Genomic DNA, 21,214 nt, shown 5'->3' on the forward strand with positions numbered 1-21,214 from the left:
GCTTGAAATGAAATGATCATTAAAGTCCCTTCCAGCCCAAGCCATTCTGTGATTCAGCCATCACTGGGGGTGAGACTACATGCAAAGTGAGTTTGTACAACAAGATTGGGGTGGGAATTTGGCTTATCCTGGAAGTCTGTTCCGAGCATGGCCTCCACAAAGAGCCTGCATGGCCTCCAGGAATGGCCCCTGGTTAAAGAGCTGTAAGACACCACCAGCCTGCAGTTATTTAATACATGGTTTATTGAGCTGGGTTGAATACATTGCCAGACTGAGCCCCCTCCCTTTGCCAAACCCCAGTGCATCACTGGTGAAACTGCAGTTGTGCTGTGGTGGCCACCAGTGTGGGATGAGCAGCCTTGGTTGGCCAGTGTCTGACCCACTGGGAGAAGGTGAGGGAACCTAAATCCCTTCCTGAGCAGTCCCAGGCATAACACGGCACCATGGGGCTCTTCTGGATGATCAAAAAATGTATCCACTGTGCCTTGTTCTCCCCATGGCAGGCAACAGAAAATGTGAGTGAAAGACCCCTAAAAAGCAGGGATGTCTGGGATTGACACACTGATGTCCCCTTGCCTGTCCCCACCTGCCCAAGGAACCACAGAGCATGGATCACCTGTGTCCCAGCAAGCTGCCACTTTCCATCCACGTGCACAAGGGGATGGGGACAGGCAGGTGACATTTAGCTGGGGCCTTGACTTCAGAGAGAGGAGGTTTAGCTACAAGCCAGCGCTCAGCATACACACGCAGGATCACGTATCAGTTTGGGGCATGGCAGGTGGGCCTGTGCAGAGCTGGGAAACCATAGGTATAGAAGCCAAGAACTGCTCACACCTTCAGAAGTGCTGGACCGCAGCTGAGGACCATGTTGTTTGGCCTGAGGCAACCAGAGACACGGGTACAGCCCCCACAGGAGCAGCTCCAAGCCTTCTCCAGGGCAATCCTTTGGGATCTGTGGCAGTGGGGCTGCCAGGGCTCAGAGCAGGAGCAGGGAGCAGTGATGGATATTCTGGTGGAGGGGTAGCTGGGACTGGTGAGCCCTCAGTGCCCACCCCAAAGCCAAGAGAAGGATGGAGTGGACAGAAGGACCATCTCACAAGAAAAGCCTTATGGCTCTGTGTGGCCCAAGCTCTGGCCTAGTGCTGTGGGCTGATGTGGAAGCACCAAGACACAAGCTGGGGCTGAACTTGGTGGCTCAGGTGACTGGGATGCACTGCCCAGGCAGCCCATGCCCCCAGGGAGGGGACACTTTTCCTCCCAGACACCTGCAATATACATTACCAGAGGCACCCAGAGCACCTCAACTCCAGCAGCTCCCATCTTCTCACAGGTAAGCTGGGGTGGAGCTGCAGGTCCCAGCCAGAACCTGGTCTGGGGCAGCAGGAGCCCTGGCCTGTGCAGCAGGCCTCAGTAGTAGGCACCGAGAAGGGTTGAGACCTTGTGCAGGAGCTCCTTGTGGTTGGTGTGCAGGGGGATCCTCTTGTCCAGCACCTGCCAGCGGATGCACAGCTCCGGGTCACAGCCCTGCAGGAACTGCAAGGGGCAGAAAGGGGACAGATGTCACACATGTGCTGCCAGCAAGGGGCCATGCCAGCCACACTCAACAGCACCTCTAGTCCCCAGCCTCCTGCCCTTTCATTTTGGGGCACACATTGCGGTGCCACTCCATGTTCATCCCCGTGTCCTTCCCCCACTGCAAGCAGACAGAGAATCCCAGTCCTATAGAGACGTGGGTCTGGAGAGCTGGCTCCTCTGCCCCAGGCCAGCTGTGAGGCAGGCCAGGGAGCCCACAGGGGTGACAGCCCCTCACCGAGTTCAGCCGCTTCATCTCCACGTTGTTCTGGCTGTCAAAGTGCACGCTGATGGCCACCGTCTCCACCCAGGCGTTGTCTGTGTTGCGTGGGTCGTCGAGGTACCCCTTGTGTACCTGTGCATGGAGATGCCCATGAGCAGCCCTCATCACTCTCTGAGGGCACCCTGGAGGTGGGTAGGACATTGCCCTGCAGGTCCTCTGTCCTGCTGGAGACCAGAGCCCTGCTCCACTGCGGCTGGAGCCATGAGGAGTCACTGCTGCAGGCACAGACATTGGTGTGGGCAGCCCTCCCCCAGGGTCTCTGGGCTGCTCCCTGACCCCCACATGTGAATTATGGCACATCTTCACCTCTCCCAGCCCTTCCTCTCCAGTGGGAGCCATAGCAGAGAGGTGATGCACCCTGCTCCTGCACCCTGGGCTCGCCACGTGATGCTGTGACACCGTCATGTCCACATATCCCCGTGTCACGGTGACGTCCCCATGTGCCTGGGTGATGCCCACACTCCCCCGTGCCACCAAACCCTCCTGTGCTCCATACCACAGGGACACCCACGTGTCCCTCACCTCAGTGCCTTGTTTCAGCAGGTTCTGGAACTGGGGCCAGAACTCCCGGCGCAGGATCCACTTGAGCTTCAGTGGCAGCGTCTCGCCTGGCTCCAGTGACCCCTGTGCCAAAGCACATGTCAGCTACGGGGGCTGCCATCAGCACACTGCAGCCTCCCTCCCTGCCACCACTGCAGGAGATACCACAAGGCCTGCTGGTTCCTCCCATCCTCCCTGTCCTGCCCAAAGTCCTCAGCTCTGCCCAAGAACTCTGAGCTTGCCTGATCCAATGTCTGCCAAAGGATGCTTTGCCAATGGCTTAACAGGCTCACATGAAGGATGTGAGGATTGAAGCTGTGGAGAGGGAGGAGGGAGAGGCAGGAGACAGCAGGTCAGGGTGAGTGGGTAAATGTAAGGAGACCACTGCTTCCCCAGCAGCCCTGGCATGCAGATGCTCTGCAGGAGGGGCAGAGGTACCTCCTCAGCCATGGCTGCAACATGCCTGTGATTCCCCCTTTTCTGTGGGATTTCCCTCCTTCCCTCCTTCCCTCCTTCCCTCCTTCCCTCCTTCCCTCCTTCCCTCCTTCCCTCCTTCCCTCCTTCCCTCCTTCCCTCCTTCCCTCCTTCCCTCCTTCCCTCCTTCCCTCCTTCCCTCCTTCCCTCCTTCCCTCCTTCCCATCTCCTCAGCTCCTTCTGCACCAGCTCTTACCCCAGGCAGAGCCCAGACATCTGACAGGGGGTATTGGGCCACCAGAACTTCCAGCGTCTTCTTCAGGCTCTTCCTTATGATGGACCCATCCAAATTCCTCCTCCAGCTGTGAGAGAGGTCCCTGTCATGCTGCAGCTGGACCTGGCTCCCCTCTGTCCAGCAGTGGTCACATTGGCAGTGCAGGGTTTGGCCAGGTCTCTGAGGTGACCTCATGCCCGTTTTCCCACCCCACATCCTCAGCCCCGTGCTGGAGCAGGACACACTCACCGGGTCACAACAGGGTGCAGGGCATGGTTGGGCCCAAAGCAGTGCAGCCTCCCACGGCCTCTCAGCCCTGTCCTGCCCATGGGGTTCCTGCCAGGGTGAGAGTGAGGGCACTGGGGCAGCTCCAGACACCCTCTGTGCCCCATAACATGTGCCTGGGCACCCCTGGCTTCTCTGTGTGCCCGTGGCAGTGGCACTCACAGTGGCAGCCCATCCTGCACGGCGTAGAGCCCGTGGAAGCTCTGCCGGTCAATCAGCCCATCCATGGTGTTGTAGTTGATCTTCAGGAGAGACTCCAAGGAGCTGGAGGGTGGGAGACAGCCCGGCAGGGAGGGCTGGCTGTGCCACCCAGGGAAGGGGTGGAGGATTGGGGAGCCATGGGGGGAGACTCACAGGCTGAAGGGGTCCTGTACAGCCATGTCCTTGTGGTCAGCCGAGTATGCAGGGGGGTCGTAGAGTGGGAAATCCACCTGTACAACACATGGCTGTGTCAGCTCCCCAGCCTGTGCCCCTGCTGTGACAGCAAACAGGGACTGGGACCCCAGGGACACCTTATGGCCCAGTCTCTTTCTCTGCCCAGCTTGTGGCATCACTCCCCAGGTGATGCTCCAGGCTCTGCTGGGGACTGGAGGGCTCACACCCCCATGGAAGCCAGCGCTGGTTCCTGTCCCTGACCCTGAGCCAGCTGTGCTTCAGGAAATGCAGAGGTGGGTGGTTGTACCCTCTGTGTCCAACCAAGCATCCCCAGGCATTCCCAGCACTGCAGATGCTGGCAGGAATGATGCTCTTTTCTTTGGGGGAGCCTCAAGCAGTGACTCCAAGGGAAGCCAATGACCCCAGGGCTGGGAAGGACAACAGCTCTCAAATGGGATGATGGGTTCTTCTTCCCACCACTGTCAGAACATGCCTCAAACCTCCTCCACCTCCCAGCCCCACTGCCCAACATCACAGCTCCTACCTCCCAGGGCACCTTCTCATCCGGCACAGGGAAGCGGAGGGTGTGAGACCCTGGGTACAGGAGGTTTCGGGCAAGCACGTGGTACAGGGGCCGGCTCTCCTCGGGCTTCCCCTTCAGGTCAATCTCCTTGGCCTCCAAGGCTTTGGAGGAGCCTGTGAGGCAGACACAGACATCAGGGTCCCACAAAGCAGGGCACCAAGTCCAGCACTGTGGACTGGGGCTCTGCTGAGGGGGCTGGCTGGGTCTCTCTAAGGGGATGCTGACATCCCCTGGGACCATGGACCCCAGCTTTCCTTCTGGCAGATCCTGGATTAAACCCCAGGGAGGGTGGGAATGGACTCACAGACCTCACAGAGACACCAAACCTCCCAGGACCAAAGGAACCTCTGCCTCACTGCTTGACAGAGAGGTGTGAGGGGCTGCTCAGCCCCGGCCCGGGGCCCTGGGCTTCCCCAATGCTGCTGGGGAGGAGTCAGGCTCCGCTTACCTATGGGTGGCACATCCTCGCCTGAGCTGAAGCCATTGCCCCGCAGCGCCTGCATCATCCACCTCAGGGCCTGGGCGCTCTGATGCACCTGCAGGGAGGGCACAGGAGAGGGTCACCCCCAGCCCTGCTGCCCCCCAGGTACCACGGGATCCAGCCCTGGGAGGAGGCACCGCTGCCCTTGGTGCAGACTGCCGTGCCCTGCAGGCAGCAGTGATCCTGGCTGTGTCCTTGGAAAACCTTCTCCAGGGCAATGTTTTTACAAAGCAGGTGGAAAGGGAGATGGAAACAGGATATGCCAAGGCTGGGCTGGCTCCCTGGGCACCCCACTGCTCGTGCAACTCCAGAGGGAGGGGACAGACCGTCCCTATCTCCAGGAGGTCTGGAGGGCCCTCTCAGGCCATGGAGAGGAGCTAGGTCAGCTCTAATTCTTTGGGTGATAGTGGAGGCAGTGGCCCATCCCACCAATTCCCACCTGCATCCTGTTTACTTTGGAGTCAAACAGAACTTTTCCTATAAACCTTTTCCCCTCAAATGCTAATGGCAATGAAACTCAAAATGTCTCAAAGGATACTGATTTAGAGAGATTTTGTGTTCTGGTTCAATTGACTCAGGTCCTGGAAAAATTTCACCTGTTTTGGGTACTTGCCCTGGTTTTGCCTCACCTGGTCTTCCAGAGAGCCCAGTCTTTGCTCCACTACCCCCGTCCTCTTCATCTGATCCAAGTCCAGCAGCTCTGCCAGTACATCAACCCTGGAGAAAGTGAAGATTGGAACACCCTCAGCAGCCGCCCCTGCACTGATCCCAACTCTTCTGTGACCAGGAATGACAGAAGGAAATTCCTTTCTCAGGAGCAGCTGTACCTCTGTGCAATGTCCCGGATCATCTGCTCCGTGTTCTGCTTCTCCTGGCACTGCTGGTTCTGCAGGTAGTTCTCCTTCAGGTACATCTCCCATGAGAGAAGCGCAGCTTCTTCGTTCTTCTCCAGCTTCTCCTCTGCCGAAGAAAGGGGATGGCAGTGCTGTCACGTCTCTGGGCATCCCAGACCCCAGCACCACAGCCTTGTGCCTCAGCACGTGCCTGAGGAGGGGGCAAAGGGCAGGAGGGGGACTCTGGTCCTCACTGAGCTTGTGGTGCGTGGCTGGCCGGTGGAGCAAGCCACGCTGGAGCAGGAGCTGCAGGTGGTTGAGCAGGATGAGGGGTGGCGGTGCGGGTGGGCGGCCGTGGTACTCCTGGATCAGGTCGTGCCGCTGGAACTTCCAGATCTTGTCTGTGTGCTCCTGGACCTGCTGGAAGGTGTAGCTGGGGCACAGCCCAGGTGTCAGCCATGCCGTGGGGATGAGGGGACACATTGTGTCTGAATGGTGTCCCCAGCTCCACCCAGCTCCCTCATCAGCCCTAACCTGCAACTACTTCTGCCACATCTATAATCCCCGAGAGGATCCCACTACTTCCACCACATCTAGAGCCCCCCAGACTCACTTGAACATGGCAATGAGGAGGTTGAGGAGGAGGATGTTGGTGAAGAGCAGGTACAGGCACAGCAAGATGACCGTCAGCCATTCTGGAAAGATGGGTTCCTTGTTGTCCGCGTTTGTCTCTGGGCACTTGGGCTTGTAGGGGTCAGTCCCGTTGGGGCTGCACTGGTCGATGTTGAAGTTGACCCCTGTGGGCGAGCACAGCGTGACTCCGTGGTGGCCAAACCTCGGGTGTCTTGGGAGCACGTTCTGCTCTCAGAAAGTAGCCAGCATCCAGGGAGCTTAGCACCAGGCAGGGATTTGACCTCCATCTGCGTCATCCCAGCTGCTCTGTTCTCTGCCAGCTCTGTGGGACTTCCGTGGGCCGACACGGCCTGAGTTTGGTACATCAGCTTTGTCACAGCCACCCTGCCCGTGCCATGCGCTGTCACAGGCAGTGTCCCTTACCATCAATGTAGGAGGGAATCTGCCCAAAGATGGTCAGGTAGGAATGGTAGACCACGCCACGGAAAAGCCACTCCACACGTTCCTCGTTGTGGATCAGGATAGCCTGCTTGGCCACCCCGAAGGACACCACCCACACTGCCAGCAGGAAGAGGAAGAAGAAGACATCCTTCATCTGCAGAGACAGAGCGGGAGGACAGCTGTGTCCTGGAGCAAGCCCCACACCAGGATGGGATAACAGGGGTGGCAGATCCAGCTGCTCTAGCAGGATGGCCCAGCATCACCCCAGCAGGACAGAGGGGAGCTCTCACCATGCGCTTCACAATGATGATCTTGGGCCCCAGGGTTTTACTGACTGTGAAAATGTGCATCAGGCGCAGGCAGAAAATGATAAAAGCCAGGGACAGTATGATGCGCCCAGGATATAATGTTGATGGGATCAGCCTGGACACGGAAGAGAGGAAAGGAAACACCTCAATCCCACCATAGAAATGTATAGAATCATTTAGGTTGGAATTACTGAGAGGGAGGTGAAGCCCTGGCACAGGTTGCCCAGAGAAGCTGTGGCTGCCCCTCCCCTGGAAGTGTCCAAGGCCAGGTTGGACAGGGCATGGGAGCAACCTGGGATAGTGGAAGGTGTCCCTGACCATGGCATGGGGTGGAACAGGGTGAGCTTTAAGGTCCTTTCCAATCCTAACCAGTCTTGGTTTGAGTTGGAAAAATTTTTTCATAGAATTCCATGATTCTATGAAAATACTATTGAACTCTGCAGCTCACCTGCAAGTCAGCCCTGCAATAAAGACTAGGATGGCGCAAATATCCAGCTTATTCCAGAAGTCCTTGATGTACAGAGAAGCCATTTTCACAACCCCAAGTCCATCTGGATCATACAACAGCTGTTGGGAAGAGAAAAGGGGCTGGCTGTCAGATACTCATGTGCTTCACAGAGGGGAGGGACCACACAGATCATCTGGCCATCACTGGACACTCTTGCTGACCCAAAGGTAACCCAAGCCCATGTGGTTTTCTCTAGGGGCATGGGAGGAGCATGGGGAGATCTGGGAAGGAACATGGGGACACCTGGGGCATTGGGGCTCTTCAGGCCGGAGGAGAAAAGCACTGAGATGTTGAAGCAAAAGCTGAAAAATATCAAATGTCAAGCAAAATCTGGGAATTCACCCAAAGGAAGAGCTCCCTGCATCTCTTGACATTCTCAAAACAGACACCAGACACCTCCTGGGAAAAGCCCACCAGCCCACCAGCATTTTCTTCTGCAAATATACAGGGCCATGCCAGATGCAGCCAAGGAGAATCCCCAGCCTCAGGGGTGGGGATCTGGTGGTTCCACATGCTGGGACCTCCCGGAGCAGGTGGTGTCGTGAGAAGCAGCATGGGAACCTGAGCTGTGTGGGACCTCCCAGGAGCACCCAGAGCGTGCTCTGCCACCTCCCAGCCTCAGCTCTGCCTGCCCACACCTGGCGGGTCTCCTCGCACACCAGGGAGAAGAGCCAGAAGTAAATGAGGTATTCCCGCCAGGACGGCATCGGCTGGAAGTCAACCATCAGGACGTATGCGAAGAGCAGGAGGAAGGTGAAGTAAGAGAGGATGTTCATGAGGAAGATGACGATGGGTGCTGTGAAGAAGGCTCGGAGGTGCGCCAGGCAGCCCATGGGCTGCAGCCTCTTCTCCCTGCTGGGAGCAGGGATGGATGTGGGCTCGGCTGCCCAGGGAGATGCCACGGCAGCTTCCCCCAGCCAGCCACAGGGTGAGGCTGGAGTAAACCCCTGCCTCAGTGCATGGGTGTCCCAGCTGCCACAGGTACCTGAAGGTGATGAGGTTGGTGTAGAGCAGGGGGAAGAACAGCATGCACGTAATCACCCGCCAAAGGCTGTTGTCCACAGACAGCTTCCCCCACCAGACCTTGGTTAGAAAAGCCTGTGAAGAGGGAGAAAGAGGAGCGCTGGTTACAGAGGCTGAAGGGCAGAGTCCCACGGCTACCCATGAGGAACTCTGGATCCTGGGGCCACTTGGGCACATTCCCTCCAAGGACCACTGCTGGGAGCCCACCTGGACACCCCCATGGGACACAAAATTCATGTTCTTGGCCTCCAACGCCAGCTGGAGACAAGTTGTCTTCCCCCAGGCTTCCGAGACACGGGTGAGAAGCTTCTGGGCTCTCTCTTCATCCTTGCGGTAGCAGTCTGTGAACACACCTGGAAGGGCCGAAACAGGAGGCTGAGCTCAGAGCCCACAGAGTCACCCTTCTGAGCAGGATCAGGATATTGCACCACACAGTGGTATTCCCTGTACTCCCACCACCACACAGGCACTGCCTTTGGAGCATAATCCCCAACTGTGAGGATGGGACCCTCATTTCTCACCCTCCAGACATCTCCTGGGTAAAGCTCACCAGCCCTAAGGGTGAAAGAGCAGCTCTGAGGTGCAGGAGCAGCTCTGTGATGCCGGTGCCCTTCTGCTCACCGATTGCCTTGTGCTCGTACTCCTCAGCCAGGGCCAGCATGTCATCAGTGGTGTCCGTGTCCTCCTCCTCCTTGGCCAGCTCCTTCAGGATTTTGCTACAGGCCAGTGCAGCTGCCATGCAGTCTTGGCTCTGGTACAGAAGAGGATGAGGAAAGCAGGGACACACTGTCTGTCAAGTCCCAGAAGCTTTGACAAGCCCTCCCCAGCTCCCATGGGAAGGAAGGAGGGTGTCCCAAACAGATCGGTGCTCAGGATGGACAGCTTGCCATGACAAGGGCTGAGCCAAGCTCGCCTCTGGATAACCCACTGCCATGGGGAATATGGGAGCAACCCTGCCCTCTTTGTGGGATGCCTTGGCTGATGGGGCAGAGCAACTCCTTGGCATGTCCACTGTGCCACCAGCCATGCTGCCTCTTGTCCTGGAATGCTCTTTATGAGTGGAAGCCTTCTCCACCCCAGCTGCCGTGTCCCTGTGGGCTCTCTCAGCCTGAGTAGCCCACTTCTGGCCCAGAACACCCCCTCTACCTGTTTTGGCCAGGAAGGGGAGGGATCTGGCTTCATGGTGGGGCTGGGGATGGACATTAAGTGCCCTCAGGCTGGCTATCTGTCTCCTGTTTGACTAGGGTCAGGCTCAGGACAGCTCTCTATCCTAAATCCCAGCAGATTCCACTGTTCCCCTTGGGGCTGCAAGGTTTGGCTCCATATGAGCCCCTCAGGTGTGACCAGAGCTGTGGGCTGTGATACCTGGGCCCAGATGATTTCTGCCAGCTCCTTGCGGTTCTGGACCACAGCCCAGATGAGCAGGTCCCGAATGGGGTCCATGGTGAAGGTGACTCGGCCAGCAGAGCGCTTGTAGAGGGACCGAAGGCTTGACCCCTGCACCTGCAAGGTGTGCAATGCTCAGACCTGCTTGCCCAGCACAAATCCACTCAAACCCCTGGTGCTGCCTCCACCACCCATGGGAAGGACTTTGTCCAGATAGAGGAGTGGCCAAGACTGGACTCACTCATCCTGCAAATTTCACTTTTTCTAGGGCTGGGATCAGGTGGAGCTGTGCACCCACCCCACCGGGTCCTGCCCACCAGCATCACACATCCACGCAGTGCTAGAGGTGTGGGAAGGTGGGAGCTGCACCTGGAATGAAGGGCAGATGGCTTGGGCAGGGCTTTAAGGCATTTTTAGTATGATTTCTGAGCACACAAGAGGACAGAGACCCAGCTGGATCCCCTGAGCCAGTGTCCCCTCCCTGCTGCCACCCTGCCACCAGGTAACCTGGGGATGCGTACGTTCAGCTTGATGTGTGGGACGGGGATGGAGAGCCGGGGCCGCTCCGTGTGCTTGGGCTTGGGGTAGAGCGGCTGTGTGGAGCAGCCCAGCAGCTCCCGCAGCACCTGGGAGACGTGGTGCATCTGCAGCCTTGGCATTTTGGAGCTGGCTGTGTGCTCTCTCTCCTCCAGCAGCACCTTCTGCAGCTTGCTGTGGAACAGGCAGGATGGGGCCAGGTTGTCGTAGAGGTAAACCAGGGTGTCCCAGGTGACAAAATCCTTGAGACACACTCCCTGCTCCAGGAACAGCTTCACAAACTCTGGCTTGTTGGAAATCAGGGCAGCTGCCATCACGGGGTGGAGATCTGCAGGCTGGCAGGCCAGAGGCAGAGGTGAGGGGCTCCGTGGTCCCAGAACAGGACCCTACCATGCTCCTCACTTGGGGGGAGATTTTGTCCCTGAGCACATGAGGAGTCTCTGGATGTGAAGGAGCATGTGACATGCACTAAAATTTATGGGACATCCCCAGGGGTTAGAAGAGGACACTCTTCTCTGTCAGTGGAGCCCTCTGCCCCCTTGGCTGCTGGGCAGAGGGATGGGTAGGGTAGAGACCACCTATCCCAAGTTCATGAATATCACAAAAGCACAGGACAGTTTGGGTTGGAAGCTCATCTCGTTCCAATCCCCTGCCAGGGGCAGGGACACCTTGCAGCTGTCCAGATTGCCAGCTTGACCTTCAGCATTTCCAGGGATGGGACATAGATCCACAAATGTTTCACTTCTGGATTCCTATCTCCCACCAGCCCTTCCCAGTCTTATCAAAGGTGTGTGAGCTGGGGGAACACAAACTGTTGAATGAAATAGAAAAATCCCTTCCAAGTTCCACAGCCCAGTCAAAAAGGACAGACAACCCTGCTCAGCCTCAACTTCTCAACAGCAGGATTAGACATGGGATGGCAGAGCTGGTCCCTGCCTTACTCTGTAATAAGGTATGAGCGCCAGGCTGGGTGAGGTGAGTTTAGAGACAAATTGCTATTTGAGCAGTGACCACAGGGCAGAACTGCCAAGAGGTATTTTAGGTTCCAGGTGGGTCTTTAAAAACACTGGTTTTGAACAAAATACCAATTATCTTCATGTGTGCTTAGCTCTGCTTTGGGGTTTTGAGAGCATTTTTGAAGAACAGCCCCAGTTAATGCTCTGGGAGTTCAGTGTCCAAGAGAAATCCCTTTAAAACTCTCCCCAGGCACAGCCAAGGTGAGAAGCACCCTCCTTATCCAGAGGCCTGACAAGCTGTAAAGCCTGACCAGACAAGCAGCACAGGTATGGCCATACCTTCCAGTCGTGGTCATCTGTGAAGATCTCGCTTCGGGCAATGTCCACCCTGTTCCAGGCCACAGCCAACTTCAGCTGGTGGTCCCAGTTCTCACGACCAAAGTGGTCCTGGTTTCGGGATGCTGCAAATTGCATGTGTTAGAACACAGGTTCATCCAGTGAGAAGACACCACAGGGAAGCCTCCTTGGATGTGTGGCTCTTTTCTAAAATCATCTCTCCCCAGTAACAAGGTTTGGGGACTTCTTTGGTGACCTCGTAAGTCAAGTATCAGTAGGAGGTGACTGTTCACCTTGCCCCTTCCTCCCAGAGAGGCCCCCATCCCTCACCTTTGAAGAGGGCCTGGAGGATGGCCACATCCACGTCCTGCTGGCCATATTTGCCCTCTCTGAAGATGGTCAGGAGTTGCCTGCTCCGCACTATGTCTTGGATCTACGAGGAGAGCCGTGGGCAAGCAATGAGCAGCAGCGTCTCCTCCCTGCTGCTTCCCACAGGCCCCTGCACTGTGCAGGGCAATTCCTCACTCCCCTCCATCCCCTGCAGGACCCCTGGGCTGTGTCCTCTGTCATGGGTTGGTCACAAACACTCCCTCCCTGCCCAAAGGGAGCAGGCAGTGGAGGAGCAGGGTTTGAGCCCCTGGGGTGTCCACCAGGACAGTGATGAGGATGGCTGGGGGCAGAAGAGGTTTAAACTTCCCACTGGGACCCTTGCTGCTCATAGTCCAGGACCCCTGGGACCTCTTTGGTCTCCCAAAACTCAGAGAAGCCTGCAAGGGACTCACCTTCTTGGTCCACTCCACCAGTTTTCTCTCAGTGAAGAGCTCATAGGTGTCGTGGAAGAAGATGCTCAGTTTCTTCTGGATCAAGGCAATGGTTATCCTGGCCACGGGCAGGTTGGCCACCTGCGCGATGACATCGGCCACGCGCCCAGACCCTTCCACAATCACACAGGGGATCCCATTGGTGATGGCATTGTAGATGGTCTGCAACGGAGTGGGGAGGTTGTTCTGGATCCCACCCAGACACCTGCAGACCCTCTCTGAGCCTGAGACCCCACTGCTGCTCCCAGTGCTCCTGTCAGAGTGGCACCACTGAGAGCAGCACCCCGGGAAGGAGCTGTCCCTCCTTCGCCCCCACTTCTCAGCTCGCCACAAGCAGCTCCTTACATCAAGAGTCCCAGGGCCTCCTTCCAGCACCACACACACGATAGGGATCTTGATGGCAACACCTGCAGGGAAGCAAAATCCAGGGTCACCTCCTCATAGGGGCTGATCCCCCCCATAGGTCTCCTCTGAGCGGTGGAGCATGAAAGGCAGGGTGGGAGCAATGTCCCTGACACGTCAGGCTTCAGGAGAGGGGAGGAAAACCATGCCCAGTGATTATCTGGTGTGGCAGGTCAGACACGTGGTGGGATTTTTGGGGTTTTTCTGCACAGGGCCAGGAGTTGGACTTGAGGATGCTCATGGGTCTCTTCCAGCTCAGGGGATTCTGGGATTCTGTGAGCACATGTGTACATGTGTTATGACAGGAGACCGTTTGCACAGTGAGAAGATGACACCTGGAAGCTCCCTTGGGATCTGGCCCTTTGGGAGAAATGACTTTCCCTGATCAGCTCAGCATCACAAGGTTTGGGGACTCCTTTCGTGATCACATAAGTCTGGCAGAGAAAGGTTCTTTGATTTGTGCCACAGAGGAACAAGGTTCCACATTTATCATGGCAGTCCTCTGCCTGTGCAGAGGACCCTGTGCCTGGATCCTCTGGGGAAGCCACAGCCTCTTGCTGGAGCCCAGGAAGGACACCATTCCAGGGGGATGGCCCATCCCTGTGTGTTGCTGTTACCTCCTTTCACCTTGGTCTGCTCTGAAATGAACTTCTCCAGCCTGGTCCTCAGGGGGATTTCCACCCCGTACCTCCCGTGGGTCCCGTCATCCACCAGGATGAAGTGGGAATGGTTGCTGTCCAGGCACGACAGGCTGCCTTGGTTCTCCTCATCCAGCACATATTCAGCAGGAAAGCCCCCCTGTAAGGAGGAGACACTCTGGGAGAAGCCTGGCAGAGGAGCAGCAGGCAGCCAGAGTAACCAGCATGTGGGGACAGGAACGGGTCAGCATGTGGGGACAGGAATGGGTCAGCATGTGGGGACAGGAAGGGGTCAGCATGTGGGGACAGTCTGGCCAGACTGTCCCTGTGCCCCCACAGTGCTCATGTCAGCCTTGCCCCATGCTCCACTGGCCTTCACCCCTACAAGAGTCCTCCCAGGAGAAGCACAAAACCTACTCAAGACACTGGCTAGGGTGGAGGGACTTCTCAGCAAATACCAGCTTGGGACCATCCCTGGAAGGGTTCAAGGCCAGGCTGGACGGTTCATGGAGCAGCCTGGTCCAATGAAAGGCTCCTTGTCCTTGGCAGAGGGTGGAACAAGGTGAGCCTTAAGATTCCTTCCAACTCAAACCATTCTAAAGCTCTAAGACCATCACTCCTGGTACAGTTGGGTTTTCCAGGGCTGCCAGCCACAGTGAGATCTAGAAGCACCTGTTCCCACCCCAGTCCTTGGCAGGACTTCCCCAGCAGCCCAGGCACAGGCAAAGCAATCCCCTGTCTGGCCGTGCCTGGCTCACCATGGGGCAGACGAGGCTCTCGCGGTTGTACACGGTCCCCCAGGTGGCAATGCCAATGGTGACAATCTCGCCCTCCTTGTGGCTGCAGCTCAGGATGAAGTCTCGCACTGCCTCTCCCACCTGTTTCATCACACCAGCGTGGGACCCCCCTGTGATGATCCAGGCTCCTGGGGGTCACAGAGGGGCGTGGGAAGGGAGAGGCTCTGCCCACAGTGATCTCCCAGCCTCCCCCATATGGCTGTGGGTCCCTGGGGTGCTCCATCCCCCCAGAAGATGTCTCTTCCCTGTCCTGGCTGCACAGGCAATGCCTTCTTCAGTACCTCTCTGAGTCCAGCTCATTTTGAGTGTTTCAGTTTGCAGTGACTGAGCTGGAGCAGCCCATCCCTGGTGATCATAGTCCAGGTAGGGACCTACAGGTCTCCTAAAACAGCTCAGCATGCCCAGAACAGCCCAGCTTACTGAACCTGGCATGGTCAGGGGGACCCTCTGCATCCAGATGACCTTTAAAAGTCCCCTTCAACCCAAATTATTCTATGATTCTGTGATTTTATTATTCTGTGGTCTCTTACCTGTGGTCTGGGCCACCTTGACTAGCCCTTGCCGGAAGATGTTCCTCAGCCTTGGCTTCATGATGAAGTTTTTGGCTCCTCCGGTGACTGAGATGAGCAGGTTGGGAGCGTCCAGGCCCCAGTGCTGTGTCATGAGGTGGTAGATGACCCGTGGAGGGGTGTCCGAGGAGACACGCACATACTGCAAAAAAGGGGATCATGCACACATTTTGGGTATAAACAGTGGGGTCAGGGTAACAGGACACCTCCAGCACAATTCCTCCTGTCCCACCCAAGAGGCTTCCCAACACCGTTCTGCAGCAGAGCTTTGTTGCTGCTGGCCCAGGTCTTTGTCCATGACCCTGTTCCCATTTGCTTTCCTGGGAACAAACATTCCCCAGACAAATCTAAGAGCAAGGACAGGGAACAGCCACTCCTTGAATCATGAGTTTTGTGGTTTCAGAAAGGGTTTAAGGGTCCTGTCTCAACCCCTCCACTGCTTGAGTCACTGTTGCCTTTGGGGCAATTCCACTTTTTCCCAATGTCCTCTCATTCAGGAGGGAAATGCTCCTGTACCATCTGCCATGGCAAACTCTGGCTCCCCATGCAGCCACAGATGGGGCAAACAGATCACCTTCCCTGTCTTCTGTCCCAGCCCTGTGAAGCGGATATCACCGAAGGCATCCGTTGGCATTTCCTGGATGTGCCTGCTGGGATCCCATTCCTTCCCCAGGAAGATGGGAGGTTTGGCAGCATCGTCCAGGTGCTGTTCCCTGAGATAGCCACACTCACAAACAATCCTCCTGAAAAGCACACCAACAGCTTTGCTGAGAGCAGCTGAAAGCCAAAAGGCAAAGCCCAACCTCAGCCTGGGCAGGAGGTGCTGTTCTCCTTAGGAACAATGTGGGCCCCACATCTCCCACCCAGCTGCTCCTCCAGCTCAGAACCTGTGCAGAAACAAGGGCAATGTTTAGGGGGAAATTAAGGGGAAAAATCCAAATATTTCCACCAGTAGAGATTTAGGACAAAAATATTTAGGATGGAAGTGACTGCCTGCAAAAGCATTGGAAATGTTTTTCACTGGGACACAGAATCTCAGCCGTGTGATGATTCACCACATGCCGAAGAACCAGTTAAAAAGAAAGTTTTGAATCCCTGTGACAGAAAGATGGGATTTTCTGGTGCTGGAGCTTTACCACCAACCCTCACTTCTGCTCTCCTGAAGGGGAGGGAAGAAGGGAGTGTCTCACTTACCCAGAATCTGATGTCTGGGAGCTTTCCACAAAATAGGTGCATTCCTTCTTTCGGATGTTTTCAGGAATCCAGGAGATGAGGTTTTCCTGATGGAGGGAGAAAAGCAGCAAGGGGTCAGGGTTTCTGGAAAGGGCCAGAAATTATGCCAGGAGCCAGACACCATGGTGATGGGAGCACATCTGGGTGCTTCTTTGGGTGTGAAGGATGAAAGCTCCATCACTCTCTGCAAGGACAAAGCCAGATGTACTCCGACAAGAAGGGATATGGGTGCTGGCCATTTGCCTCAGATAGCTGGAGGTTTTCTGTCTGTCCCTAAAACTAACCTGATCAGTAATTAGTGCTCCTGTTATTGAGACACTCATTAACACTGTTCCATGTGTGTGCCCAACCATCCCATCTTCCAGCACCTCCTGCACTTGCCTTTTCATTGCTGCCAGCGGGGAAATGTGCCTTCCGCCTGCTCCTTGAGACGCTGCTACTGCTCTGCTGCAGGTTGGGGACCACCTCGAAGTCGCTCATCTTCCTGGGGTGTGTGGCAGGCTCATCTCCTCTCTCAGGGCACACCTTGTTCAGTTCAGAGGGGAGCACCTTGGCGCACCGGCCACGCGCAGACATGGCCCCTTTGTCTTGTGCTTCTCAGCCTCCTTTCTCCTCCCTAGGCTGGGAGCTCCTGAACATCCCCATCCTGGGGGCAGTGGAAGAGAACCAGAGAATCCCAGAACAGTTTGGATTAGGAAGGGCCTTAAAGTTCATCTCCTTCCATCCCCCTGCCAATGCACACCTTCCCCTAGGCCAGGTTTTTCCAAGCCCCATCCAACCTGGCCTTCAAAATAAAAGGGATGCTTTTATTTTATTTTAAATAAGAGCACTGAGGTGCCCCATCCATCATTGCCTGGGTGGAGACTGGTCCATGGGGAACCTGCCATCCCCTCACCACAGCCCTGACACAGGGGCCAGGTGTGTGGTGACCACCTCAGCATGCACCACGCTTCCCTGGGGAAGCCCTTCCATGTCCACAAAGCACCCTGCTGCTTTCAGCCTGCCAGCCTGTAGCTCTCCTCACCTGCTCTCCACTGCAGGCAGCTGAGATATTTCTGGCAGCAGGGAGAGCAGAAACTAGGTCTCTTGTGTGAGCATAGCCCTGCATGGAGAATCTGGGAATATGGACATGCTGGCTGCAGAGACTCTGTGGAGGAGCCCTGTGTCCCCTGCAAAGGTGCCCTGAGAGCCCCAAGATGCACATGGGCTTTCTGCAAGCAGGGGCTGCAAAACTCCTCAACAACCCTGAATGCTCACAGCCCCCTTTGCTGAGATGGGAGAGCTGCTGGAGCAAAGGTGGAAATGCTCCAGGGGTCTCTGGAGCCCAGGGGGGATGGTGTGCTCTCAGGAAAGCTGGGGTTAGGTAATGGAGGGAGCACTGGACCCAGGTGATGCTCTGGCCAAGCCGTGGGGTCTGTGTTTAAAGAGGATTTTGTCTGCTCTCTTCAAGCCAAATCCTGCATTTCACCCAAGGGTGGGGAGTCCTTGTGGGAACAAGGAGTGCTGATGCTAAATCATGGAGTAGCAAGGAAAAGCTATTTTATCGGCCTCCCTCCTGGGATCTACACAGCCCCACTGACCTTGGGAGGCAGATTTTGGCAGACTGGATTTCTGCATCAGCACAATGCCCAGCAGATCTGATTTTTGGAGAAAGAGCAGTTGAAATAAGGTCTAATGTGCCCTTAATTCCTGTTCGTGGCCTCACAAGGCAGACAGGCTCGTGGGGGCTTGGGCCATGGCCACATTGCAGGAGAGGCTCCCACCCCAGGTCCCCCAGCACCTGGAACCCCTGTCCTTTAGGGGACAAGGACAGAGCCTCTCCCGCTGCCCACCTCCCAGTCTGAGGGGGTCAGGAGGTCCCTCGGTCCCACGGGGTGGTCACAGCACCCACCAGGACGGAGAGCAAGGCTGAATCCTGCCCGTGAGCCTGCCCACCCCGCTGCCCACCGCCGGCACGACCCCAGCGAGGCTGCCCGTACCTTCCGTGCCGCATCCTCCGGCAGCATCACCGGCTCCTCCGCTCCGCTCCTGCCACGGGGATTCAGCCCCGTGTCCCTCTAGTCCTGCGGGTCATTTTATCACCGGAGACACGGGCGATGAGCGGAGAACAGAGCTGCGTGCAGGGAGGAGGAGGTGGCAGTCGGCTGGCAGCTTCCCAGCAAATCAGGCTGCAGAAGCGATCCCTGCCGAGAAGCTGCAGCGCCCGGGCGAGTCCCGACTTTGCTGGAGTGGCTGAGTCACCCTGGCACATCCCCGCAGCCCCAGCAGGGACCAGGCACCCGAACCCCTCCAGGCACCTGCCAGGATCCCACTGCTAAGGTTGCCAGAAACGCCTCTGCCCGAGTTAAGGGGCAAACACGGTGTGCCAGTGACAATAATATGGGTTTTTATTTGGTAGGAAATGTGGGGGAGAGAGAGAGAAATAGGAAATAGGTGGGGGGGACAGAAAGAGAATGACAGAGACAGAATAAGGAAAATATCAGTGCTTCGTGGATCCCAGTGATGTTCTGCTGATTCTCTCCAGCTGATCTTCTTGGTGGTGAAGGTCCTCCCAAAAAGCATAGAATCTGATGGGTTAATATTGCTCAGGCCAGGTAAGAAAATCCAAGCACCTGACTGGGTGTGGGGGCAGTTTGCCATTGTCTCTTACAACACTCTGGGTTTTTTGTGCAGTCCTGTGGTGCAAGGCTTTGGGAATGACTCTGGAGGGCACTTTGGGGGGACTTTGATGGATTAAGGCACACTCTCAGCTGTCTCTCATGTCAATGTCCTGTGGATGTGGCATTCCCAGGGCCGGGGGTTCCATAGCCAGTTTGGGTAAGGGAGGATGGGTTCACTGCCCCTGAGCAGAGGTTACAACACCAAACTTCCTCTCCCCATCTCGGCTGGGGGGAAATCTGTGCAAACCTGCTCCCAGCAAATGGGTCTGTGGGCTACGGCCTCCCCCACCCCCAAGCAAGCCAGAGATGATTCTTAGCATGGCTGCTGGGGTTGGCTCACATTCTTTTCCTTCTATACTTACTGGTTTCAGGTGATTGAAGAATGTGTTTTCCCTTTATCTAATCTCAGCAGTTTGATTTTCAGTCCAAAGTCCCAGCCAGGTATCTTCAGAGAGGCTACTTTGGTTGTAGCTTCTTTATACAGTTTTTGTTATAATGAGCAAAACTTTATATCAGTGTTTGAGGCATGAACAGTCTGACAGCAGATGTGACAAGCAGGGGCCGCTCAGGGGATGGATGGTGCCAAAAGGAGCGGCAGCCCAGCGGTACTGATGGAGGCCCAGGTGCATTGCAGGCTAGGCAAATGTGATGAAAAATCCCTTCCCTAACTATCAATCATCCTTTCTATTACAAAAGTATAGAAACTTTACACATATACATAAATTAAACACTGTGATGTGAAGAAACGGTGGAGTTTTGCAGTATTGGAGTATTGCAGACTCCGATATTGTTCGTGCTGAAGTAAAACAAACAGCCCGGCCCTGGAGAGAAGCACTTTGCTTTTAGAGCAGTCCCCGAGGGATAAAGAACAGCTTTATCCCTGGCATGAGCAAGGTACCACAGCACCCCAGGCTCTGAGACCCTCCCAGCCCCGTCTGGTGTCACAGGTCAGTCACTGCAGCCAGAGGGACTCGAGGGCTCCTGGATCGATCGCCAAGCAGAAACAGAGCGGCTTTGCCAAGTTTCACTGTGACTGGAGATCTGTTAGTGTGGGTGTCAGTGCTCAGTCAGGTTGTTTTACCTGAATGCTTGATGCATGTAAGAACATAATAAAAGCCATATCTGTGTGCCCCCCTTTGGCTAGGACATCTCATACCCATGAATAAATATTTACACTTGTAACTCCAAGCTCTGCATCCCAACCTGGCACCTCGGTTGGCAAGGGTGAATTTTTATTGAGGAATCTCATATCCCACCACAGGCAACAAAAGCCTTTTGGATGGTGCTTTCCTCCTCCCATTATGCTCTGGGCCCTAAATGAACTGGCTTCTCCAGTGGATTTGCAGCCACTTAACTTGCATTAGCCACAACACTCAGTTAACAAACACAGCATCCCTTTTCCTTGGGAAATGTGCTCAGCAGCAACACTGGGCCAGGACAGCAGCCAAGGCAGTGGATGCTGCAGCACTGATTTGGCTGCTGTGGCTCAGATTTGGCTGCTGTGGCTCAGCAGCAGCAACACACTGGGGAGCCCAGGCACTACAGCTCTCAGTGAGCTGAGGGTGCTGCAGCAGCAGGCCCAGGCATCCCCCTGCCTCTTGCTGGAGAAGAGTTGTGTCCAGAGAAGGAAACAGAGATGTGAAGGGTCTGGAGCACAAGCCTTATAAGGATGGTTGAGGGAGCTGGGGGGGCTCAGCCTGGAGAAAAGGAGGCTCAGGGGGGACCTTCTGGCTCTGCACAACTCCCTGACAGGAGGGGACAGCTGGAGAGGGGTCAGGCTCTGCTTCCAGGGAACAGGAAAAGAGGAAATGGCCTCAAGCTGCACCAGGGGAGGTTTAAGCTGGGTATTAGGGGAAAAAATCTTCACTGAAAGGCTCATCAAGCATTTGAATGGACTGCTCAGGACAGTGGTGAAGTCATTATCCCTGGAAGTGTTAAAAAAAAAGAGTGGAAGTGGCACTAGGGGACATGGTTGAGTGAAGAACACAGTGGAAGTGCTGGGTTCATGGTTGGACTTGATGATCTTAGAGGGCTTTTCCAACCTAGATGATTCCATGACTTGATGATTCTGTGATTTTCTGATGGTTAAACATTGTGGGGCAGTGCTGGGAGACAGGTGGGAAGAGAAATGCTGCTGGATCTCAAACACAGCCATGTCCTTCAGGTTTGGAGTGAAGCTCTGTGCCCCCTTCTGGGCTCAGGTGCTGGGGAGAGGCACTAAACCAGCAAGCAGGGTGAAAATGAAACCACAGTGGGGTGCTCACCTCCTTCAGCCCAGTTTCCAGCCCAAGGAGGTGAGTTAGCACAGACCATCCATGCAATGAGT

The 21,214-nt window shown here is 55.9% G+C and overlaps 1 protein-coding gene across 1 annotated transcript; it reads right to left on the reverse strand.

Annotated features, from left to right (window-relative positions):
- Positions 1-257: 257 nt before the first annotated feature.
- On the reverse strand, positions 258-18,455 carry TRPM2 (transient receptor potential cation channel subfamily M member 2). The gene is made up of 33 exons (XM_058844468.1): positions 18,208-18,455; positions 16,610-16,874; positions 16,190-16,275; positions 15,570-15,738; positions 14,957-15,137; positions 14,388-14,554; positions 13,609-13,789; positions 12,935-12,996; positions 12,551-12,751; positions 12,099-12,201; positions 11,772-11,893; positions 10,461-10,811; positions 9,919-10,056; positions 9,175-9,304; positions 8,761-8,906; positions 8,516-8,628; positions 8,169-8,385; positions 7,471-7,589; positions 7,005-7,137; positions 6,697-6,868; positions 6,254-6,437; positions 5,895-6,073; positions 5,635-5,767; positions 5,437-5,524; positions 4,775-4,862; positions 4,288-4,439; positions 3,723-3,799; positions 3,531-3,632; positions 3,333-3,419; positions 3,066-3,171; positions 2,378-2,479; positions 1,811-1,927; positions 258-1,533 (listed from the first exon to the last, which is right to left on the reverse strand). The coding sequence occupies exons 2-33, from the start codon at positions 16,802-16,804 to the stop codon at positions 1,408-1,410; spliced, it is 4,527 nt and encodes a 1,508-aa protein (XP_058700451.1). The 5' UTR covers positions 16,805-16,874; positions 18,208-18,455; the 3' UTR covers positions 258-1,407.
- Between the last annotated feature and the right edge of the window lie 2,759 nt (positions 18,456-21,214).

This window comes from Poecile atricapillus, chromosome 8, assembly GCF_030490865.1.
Source record: "Poecile atricapillus isolate bPoeAtr1 chromosome 8, bPoeAtr1.hap1, whole genome shotgun sequence".
Classification (NCBI taxonomy): Eukaryota; Metazoa; Chordata; class Aves; order Passeriformes; family Paridae; genus Poecile; species Poecile atricapillus.